Raw genomic sequence first — 9,390 nt, forward strand, 5'->3', positions numbered from 1 at the left:
AGTGTTTTCAATTTGTGTAAGAGGTTGGGTGCCCCTGAGAACATTTTCCCAAGCGGCTTAACATCGCACAATAATCGGGTCATATTGAAAATAATAATCTTCAGTTTAACATGGAAACTAAGGTTTATGTGAAACATGCAAAAGAAGACCGCTTTTAAGGAAATAACATTTGCATAATTATAAAAGGCAATGCCTCGGGTGATTTGCTAGAAATATTTTCAACACGTCTGCCGGATCACCAAGATCTCCTGAAAATGTCAGCCAAAGTACCATTCAGTAAAATTGCGAGAAGAATTGCCTACTTTATTCTCTTCCTAACATTCGTTACGTTCCTTTACTATCAAACTCGAGTAATAATGGAATCAAGTGCTCTAGGATTTGGAAGAAGCTATGAAGGTAAAGAATTATTTAGATGCGTTTTGTATGTGACATGTTTCCTGAACAGATTTCTCAAATTGCATTGAAACGCTAACACTTTGTTAATTTTAAGCTGTTATTGCGAGATTTTTAAGGTGGCTCAACAAAGCTGTTCATGGTGCTATGGTAAAGTTTTTGAGTTTCGTTTTTCGGTAGGAAAGATTTAACCGATATCTATGATTTTTGGTGTCCTAAATGAAGAATGGTGGAACTTTTCAAGACTATCTAACACATTATTTTCACACCTGAAAAATAGTTCCAATAGCCCTTACGTTTTGTGTATTCGCAAAAGTTGAAGACAAACATGATCATAAAACTTACTCGGCACAAACTGCTGGTCAAATTTAATCGTAAAATGCTATGCTAACACATTAATGTTTTTGCGTTGAGTCAGTAAAGCACTGCAAATAGCGTGCGTACGGTAAGAGTTAGGCCATGTCCAAATTCTAAAAGGGTTTTCTTACCCAAAGGTTTTTTGAAAGAAACCGAGTAATAAGACACTCCGCTTAAAATTATTTCAAATTCAAATGAAACTAAATTAGATTAAAATCGATCCTAAAATAAAATTAAATAAACATCTATTGGTTATAGAGGCTATTAAAAGGCAGGCATCCAGGAGAAAGATCATGGAGCAATACTGTCAGACGAATTCGTACGAGAAGGAACCTCGAGTCAGTCGCGAGAATTTGGGGTACATCACTGTAAATGACGAATACAAGTTCATATACTGCACAATTCCGAAGGTCGGCACTACCACTTGGAAAAAAGTTTTCGCTGAACTGCGAGGCCTAAGACACAACGTAAAGGTACACATACTGGAAAACCCACTATTAGGCCATAGGCTTTTATGTTCTCTTGGTTTTATTTGGTCACCTATTCTTATGGCTATATGCAAGGGCACAACATGCAAACGCCTACACTTTAAAATGTATACATTATGCCTAATCAAGGTGTAATCAACGCTGTACATGTTTCCAAATACATTTCCTAATTTGTCTAGCATTTACCTATGTTTACAAAAGTGTCGTCTTGTAAATAGGTCGCCATTTCTCGCTCCTTAACCATTGTTTTCCCATAAACGGCGTTTGTAATTGCCCCGATGCTTCAAAAAAAAGCCCGACAACTCCTGTTAGCGACGGAGTAACGACTGAAAAAACATACAAGTCAACCTAGTCCCTAGGCGTTCTCGGCTCGGTCAATCCTGGACTCTATCGTGAGCTGTGACGTCACCGAGAGATACACGCGGACAACGAGGCAAGAGAGAACGCCTAGGGACTAGGCTGCATACAAGTCAAATACTCGACAAGTAAAGGGAGAAACGAACAGTAAAGTCTGCGTTGCAATGGTCAGCTGTACTGTGATGTTGAGTTATACGAAATCGAGGCAAAATGTCCTACTGACAGTATTCACATGTCGTCACGGCGGCCATTCTGGTCTTCCAAAACAATACAACAACAACAACTTTTTTGACTTTATCCTCGACATGAAGATTTCAGTGCCAAAACAATCATTATAACAAGAAATGAAACAAAGTAAAATAAAAGTTAATTAAAGAGAGAAAGGAACAATGAAACGGCCGCCATATTGGTTTTCCAAACAAATCCTATTTTCTTGTGTAAAAAATTTCTTTTGTTGCCATAAATTTGCATAGAGATGGCCACGTGAGCGAATACATTTGTGGTGCATTTTCAGCAAACACTTCTGTTTGCTATTTTCAAGCATGTAGTGAAGGCAAAATGGGGTGAGGGGGGGGGGGGGGGGGGTTCCAATCATGTCCTACTTCTGTTTTAACGTTTAAAAGTCATCTAAAATGTTTATGTTTAAACTTTGACGAAAAAACACGTACTTTCGTTATTTTCCAGGTACACAGGTGGAATCTATGGAAACGATTATACCAGTACTCAGAAGAGGAGAGAAATATACGGCTGCAGACTTATTTCAAATTTCTTTTCGTTCGTGATCCACTTAAACGCCTGCTTTCCGCATATAAAAACAAATTCATCGGAAATGACCCTGGTGTCAGTAGATCTGCTCGAATGCATATAATAATGGAGTATAGGCCAAAAGATTTAAACAAAAACAACAACTGGGTTAGCTTTCCTGAATTCATTCAGTATTTCTCCGAGGACAGAGCGCGGAACCAACATTGGCGGCAGTACGAGAAGCTTTGCCATCCTTGTGCGGTAAACTACAGTTTCATTGGTCATTTGGAGACATTGGAAGATGACGCACATCTTTTGCTCAAAATGGCGGGAATTGACGATCGGGTTTCTTTTCCGGCGGTTCACAAGTCAACCGGGTCATCTGAAATTCTTGATTACTATTCCCCAGTCCCTGTTGAATACATCACTCGGTTAGGGGAGCTTTACCGAAGTGATTTTGAAATGTTTGGTTACGATTTCCCAGGCGATTTACAAACCCTCATCAAAAATTCATCATCGAACCGTTAAAAGGAGTAGCTATTTCAATTCTTTTATCCTCACCAACCCTCTTTTACGATTTCCTTGGTGAGGTACAACCGCTCATCAATAATAATATTTGTCACCGAACCGCTAAAAAGAGCAGCCATTTCAGTTTTCCTTTATCCTAACCAATTTTCTATGCTTTAAAGAAAAATCGGTGAAACTTACATTGAAAAGCAAAGGATGTGTGTTTTCACTTTGATCTGCATATTTTGAGTGGGATAAATTTATTAGTGATTTTTATAGTTTCATTTATTTCATTCCTTTTTGTTTTTTTCAGAGGTCTTTATATTATTTCATCATTTCAATACAGCTTTTCAAGATGAAGCTCAATTTGATTACAAAAATACTTGACCTGCGGTATCGAAATCTGTCTTTTTATCAAGCACAGGCCGGTCAGCTTACGAAGGTTGTAAATTTTACAAGTATTATGTTTGGATTCCTTGGCCTTTGGTCTTTACATCATTACATCATCTTCTTAAAGTTACGAGAGGAACAAAAAGACCAATTCTTAACTCTTCGAATTTAAAGCCTGTATCAACATGTTTGACGTATTTGGTATGGCTAAAAGGGCTCCGTTTATCTTTTAATTATTTCATTAGCGCATTCAATTTTATGTCGTTACTACAAATCACCTTGATGTGTGCTTTTAGCACACAAGTTTTGGGCAAGGGTGCGCATGTAACAAACTTCTCAATATAAATATCGATCTAATCACACTTGACGTTCTTCAAAAGAAAAATTGAAACTATATCGAATTCACTTATCATTGATATGCAAACGACGAATCGAATAAGCAAGCAGTTAAGCGAACTAATTATGTACTGAATGTGTTTTTCTTGCATGTTGTTTAACAATTGTGTGGTGTTTAAAAAATAAAAATAAAGAATATAAAATACATTTATAATGAATTTAAACTATCGAAAACATTGAAGAGGCTTTTATGGGTTCTCCTTTATATCTTTTTTCATTATTCTCGTTTTCATGGGCTTCGTTTCAAGAGGAATTATTGTTGATAAAAAGGTGCTTGTTTATATTTTATTTCTGAATCAAGCCCGAAGAGAAGAATGTACGTTTTTTTTTGAAAGGGGAGACTATCATATCAAGAAATTAATATCATGAACAAAATTGATGATAATTGCTGTAGGTATACTTGTGACTGAGAGAGAATGTGTAGACGCGATCATATCCCATCATGATGAATATTAAAATGACAGCCGTGGTCAAATATTAAGCGACTGTATTTTAAATGAGGTTAGATGGTAAACTCCTAGCCTACCATGTAGACGTTACTGTGTTTAGTAATGTTGGGAGCATCCGTATTTATAAAAAGTCAAAGAAAATAATTGTGAACGGTAAAGGCAAACCATGCGCTCACGGCTTCAGTTTATTGTCGTGATTGCTAAACGAGCCCAGAAAGTCAGTGATATATGCGTTTAATGACCAGCTAATTCTGTTAAGGGAGCTGGACATTATTTTGGCCATGAGGGCCAATATCCAGCCCTATCTATCTACTTCTATCTACTTCCTTAAAAGTTAAAAGTCGTTAATAGAAACGATTACGATTTAAAGTTTTCTTTGCGGTGGTCGTCGTGGTTACTAGAGGTTCTTGAGGACTACTACAGTGCATTAGATAATAAACAACAGCGCTAAAACAAGAACCAGTACAACCTGCAAGTTACCAGTTTTGGTAGGATAAGAGGAATGAAAGGGGTTGTTGAGTTTCTTTACTCCAAAACGTTGATCATTTCCCGTCGCCCCAGGATGCCGATTGTTTTCACAGAAAGGATTGTAGTCACTAAAACCCAAGTCTAGAATTTCCTGTTCACTAGATGAGAAGGAACAAGCAGACGCTACCAGGTTCTTCATGCACTTCTTTGCTTTGGCGTATTCCCTGTCAAAGTCAAAATAGTTTCAGGTTGGTCAAGGGCGAATCTAGTTGGAGGGGCGGGAAGGGAGGGGGGTGGGGGGAGGGGGGTGGAGGGAGGTCGGGGAAGGTGGTATTTTAAGCGTGCCAGTTCCCACCCCTTCACCTGCCTTTTCACCCTGGAGTAAATCAATTAACCCAAGTAAAAAATGCTTAATTAAAAACTATTTGAGGAATTGAGTACTAAGAAATTTCTAAACTATTTGCGTGAATCAACACGTAACAGCAATAACGTTGTCATGCTACTAAATAGCAGAAACAAAGCAAAACAAAACAAAACAAACAAACAAAAGACTAGAAGGAATAAATAATTCACGCATTTCACATCCTGAAGTTTTGATTACCTGAAAACACTTTTGGAGTACGGAGAGATTTAGTTACTTCATTGTGACATCAGTTTTAGTTGAAGAGAACTTAAATTGGCCACTGTAAAGGCGTTTTCAGCTCCATTCGTTTGTAAGACCAGGGGCCTGTTTCTCGAAAGTCCCGGTAACTTTTCGAGCCCAGAAAGCTGTTTTGTGTTTGCAATCAAGATAAAAGTTTAGTTGAGGCCAGCGGCACATACCCAGCATACCCAGCAAAAATTAATCCAAGTACCCCCTGGAGGGGTTTGTGGTCTAGGAACTGTATTTGCTACTATTCAACAGGTCTTGATTTTAATATTTGCCTTCGCGATCGGGACTGAAACGTTTCCGGATAGTTCAAGAAACGAGCCCCAGATCCCTTTATGCAGTGTCAGCCTGCCTATTTTATCCTATTTAATTTTAAATTAACTTTTTAAATCTATTTTGAGAATCTGAATGGAGGTACTATGAGTTGACGCTAGGAACCAACGAGATTTTGCGGAGTACCAAAAAAAATTTTTTTGTTTCAAAGGTCTACAAATGAAACGTTAGTTACTGATATTATGTTGATATTTACTTTCACTTGGAAGTATACGTCGTAATCAGTGTGTTTTTAGAAGTTCGAAAGACAGCTGATATTTTTTAAGGTTACCGGATACCTTCAGGGCCGTCTCACGCCCACGTTATGTAGCGCTTTCCGGTTAAACTGAGGGCCTGAAACCCTAAATCAAATTGACGCTTATTAAACTGGCTTTCTTCATAAATCAACAAGTTTTTTTTCAAAAAATTGCCCTGTCAAGTTTTTTAGGATTTTTTAATGCGAACGTCCGAACCAGCTTTACAAAGCAAAATCTCGAAAAAATCTCTTTTTTATCTAATCCGGAACTGGACCCTGATTCGAAGCCTTACTTTTCATTACAAACGTTAGGAGATTTTTGTCTTTATACTGAAATTTTCCGGTGACATTTTTTAACAAAAATCGCAACATCTCGATAATAAAATGTGAAAAATACAACCTTCGAAAATAGTAGTAGTAGTAGCAGAAAACCTCCGAATATTTTAGACCAATGGAACGGTTATCCAGAAATTTTTAGCCGTTTTCGAGCTTTAGAAAATTAATTTCCAAGGCAATATTTGTTCGTTTGAACAATTATTTAACAGAAATTATTATTCATTCAAACTTGTAGATTACTGAACCGTTAACCTAGAAAAAGTAGGGACGAATTTGAGTTGTTTCGAACTGAGTAATGGCGAAGTGTGTAATGGCAGAACATTTTACTCGTTTCACCGCGAACATGGCAAGAACAGCAAGAAGACAACTCGACTAACGATATAAGTTATTTGGAGTATATTTGCAGACCTGAACAGTCCTTTACCTTCTAAACTTCCCGACAAAAAGTGCACTATCGATATGAAGTTAACATCGACCTAGGTAAGCATGCTTTGGCTTGTTTTTAAACTTTAAATAATTTTGCAGAATTCTTCATATCCTCCTCAGACTCGTTCAATAATTGCAAAAAAGTCGTTAGGTGCGCCTGGCCTGGAGAAATGAGGGGCTTATGCATGGTTCAATTTGACTTGTAACCATGCCCTCCCGGGGCATACCCCCGGGGATCTGCAGTTTTCTTCTTTCTTGGCGGTATATTCCCCACCCCCCGTACAAAAGAAAAACGAAACCTTTTCACAACTTTTATAAACTTTTTCCAGAGTTTATTGAGAGAAGGATAATAGATGTCATAAATGTAGTTAAAACATGAACACTAAATTTAGGTATTTAGGTATTTTTATTTATTTGCCACACGATTACGATAATTACAAAAAGATGCCAAAAAAAAAAATGTAGGAAGAGATGGCGAGGAGGCCTAAAAGAAACTATAGGGCTTATGTTAATTAGGCCTCCTCAATTACAATTTTTCGAAGATAGTATAAAAATTACGGCGACGGATACAACATAATATGAGGTGAAAAATTAAACTAATCAATATGACGGAAGTTTACAAATGTTGAATATTAAAAGGCTTTTTCCCAAAATTTTTGTTGGAGTATACTAATAATTATTACAAATAGATGCCTTAAGTGCTCTTTTAAAGGAGAAAGGTGAGGAAGCGTTGATGATGTTGGTGTTTAAGGTGTTGTAAAATTTAGGTCCTTGATAAAAAACGGAAAATTGTTTGGTTCGAGTACGACAGAAAGGCAGACGAAATTTACACGAGTTTCTTGTATTATACGAATGAATTTGACTTTGTAAGGTAAATTTACAATGAAATTTTAAAGGTAGAGTATGGTTTTGATAGGAGTACATGAATAAGCCTAGTTGTATTAAGTATATCTCATGAAATTTTAAGATACCAAGATTTTGAAAGATTGGATCAGTATGTGCATCGAAAGTTGTTTTAGCTATAGTTCTGATCACTCGTTTCTGTAAAATCTCAAGACGAATAAGGTTAGTTCTGTAAATAGAGGCCCAAACTAAGTTGCAATAAAAAAGGTATGGATAGACTAGAGAAAAATATAGTGTTCGTAAGGTTTTCGTGGATAAATAGAAACTGGATTTACGAATAATTCCTGTGCATTTAGAAACTTTATTGGCGACATGTGAGATTTCAGATTTCCAATTTAAATTTTCATCCATGATTACTCCAAAGAAAACCGTTTCTTTTACTTGATCAGTTTTTTGATTATTAATTAAAAGTTGAATAGTTTGATTTGTACGCTTTTGAGATGGTTTAAATACAATGAATTTGTTTTTTTTCAAGTTTAATGAAAGCCTGTCAGCTCTAAACCATATTGACAACTTATTTAGCTCAGCGTTCAGTATATTAGTAAGGCAGTCTTTATCCTTGTGAGACACAAATACGTTTGTATCATCAGCAAATAATATCAGTTGTAATATTGTTGACGTGTTGATTACATCGTTGATGTAGAGCAGAAAAAACAAAGGCCCTAGTATTGAACCTTGGGGAACGCCACACATGATATTAGCATGATACGAAACATAACCATTGTATTCTACAAATTGAAGTCTGTTGGAAAAATAGCTCTTAATCCATTTGAGAGCCAAGCTACGTATACCATAGTGTTCAAGTTTATCAAATAAGATGGAATGATTGACTGTATCGAAAGCTTTCGAGAGATCTAAAAAGACACCAACCGCTAATTCACCATGATCAATAGCAGATGAAATTTTTTCATGCAAATCAATCAAGGCAAGCCTCGTAGAGTGGTTTTTCCTGAAGCCGAACTGGTTATCACAGAGAATATGTAAATTAGTTAAATAATCATACAAGCGATTATAGATGATTCTCTCTAGAAATTTTGAAAAGCTTGGTAGAACCGAGACAGGCCTATAGTTGGTGAATAGTGACTGGTCATCAGCTTTAAACAGTGGTACCACACGAGCTATTTTCATTTGATCTGGTACAACGCAATGAGCGATCGATAAATTCATAATGTGAGCCAGAGGTCCCGAAATGATTTGAAAACGAAAACGAAGAAGAAAAACTATAAAAAAAGCGCCTCGTTGATAGAATACTTCATAAATACACTGGACTGAATCTCTGTTTATCTTTATATCAAAAGCCTTGTATCCGTTTTCATATAAGTTTTCTTATCATTAAAGCTAGGCTGAAGAAATATTCCTGTCCTTCTTTTCCAAAAAATAAAATCCATTCGAGCACGCATCATACGCACATTCGTTTCAAATTTTAACACATACCTTTAAATACAGACTCTAATTTGGATAATTTATTCCTCTACAACCACTCTCTGACAAATTCCTGCGTCTTTCTTTAAAAATACGTAGTCGTGAGGTCCGCCGCCATCGTGAACCGCGCGAGCTTCGCAAAATCAAAGGGAAAATATTTTTGATTTGCCCCAGCCCCTACTCCTGGGACAGGACCGCCTCAAACAATTCCCCACCCCCGGGCCCGAAGAGCTGGACTTGTCCCGGGGATTGCCTGGGGGGGGGGGGGGGCGGTGGAACAGGTCAAATTGAACCTTGCATTGTTCGTCATGCAGTACGTTTAAGATCAGTTAAAATTAAAGGGGACGTCATTGTTACTAAGTTCTTGCTCAACTTACGAGCACAGCTTAGGATCCGACTTGTCCGCAGCGAATGTTTGATGGAAGGTTCTCAAACAGTTGTTTGCATCACTGTTGTACGAACTCCTGCATGGCGAGCCCGCTGAGGCTGCCGGACTCCATCCTCCTTTTAAACAAAAGGTATCTTCTTCGAAGTGTT

At 37.3% G+C, this 9,390-nt stretch overlaps 2 protein-coding genes across 2 annotated transcripts in view; one reads left to right on the plus strand and one right to left on the minus strand.

The window, feature by feature from the left end:
- Positions 1–266: 266 nt before the first annotated feature.
- On the plus strand, positions 267–3,031 carry LOC140923614 (carbohydrate sulfotransferase 12-like). The gene is made up of 3 exons (XM_073373686.1): positions 267–396; positions 1,009–1,223; positions 2,280–3,031. The coding sequence occupies exons 1-3, from the start codon at positions 357–359 to the stop codon at positions 2,865–2,867; spliced, it is 843 nt and encodes a 280-aa protein (XP_073229787.1). The 5' UTR covers positions 267–356; the 3' UTR covers positions 2,868–3,031.
- A 1,267-nt stretch (positions 3,032–4,298) lies between these two features.
- The window catches only part of LOC140923062 (uncharacterized), a 21,178-nt gene continuing 16,086 nt past the window's right edge, over positions 4,299–9,390 (minus strand). The window contains exons 3-4 of the mRNA XM_073373119.1: positions 9,231–9,390; positions 4,299–4,773 (exon numbers count right to left, since the gene is read on the minus strand). The exon at positions 9,231–9,390 is cut by the window's right edge and continues 98 nt beyond it. Coding sequence (XP_073229220.1) covers positions 4,509–4,773; positions 9,231–9,390 — 425 coding nt within the window. The 3' untranslated portion in view covers positions 4,299–4,508. The remainder of the gene's footprint in view (positions 4,774–9,230) is intronic.

The sequence above is a fragment of the Porites lutea genome, chromosome 13 (genome assembly GCF_958299795.1).
Source record: "Porites lutea chromosome 13, jaPorLute2.1, whole genome shotgun sequence".
In the NCBI taxonomy this organism is placed as follows: domain Eukaryota; kingdom Metazoa; phylum Cnidaria; class Anthozoa; order Scleractinia; family Poritidae; genus Porites; species Porites lutea.

Excerpts from the sequence above, each read along its gene's own strand:
- LOC140923614 (XM_073373686.1), top strand. The coding sequence starts at position 357 with ATGGAATCAAGTGCTCTAGGATTTGGAAGAAGCTATGAAG. Across the intron at positions 397-1,008 it reads ATTTGGAAGAAGCTATGAAG|AGGCTATTAAAAGGCAGGCA; the intron begins GTAAAGAATTAT and ends TATTGGTTATAG. Across the intron at positions 1,224-2,279 it reads GCCTAAGACACAACGTAAAG|GTACACAGGTGGAATCTATG; the intron begins GTACACATACTG and ends GTTATTTTCCAG.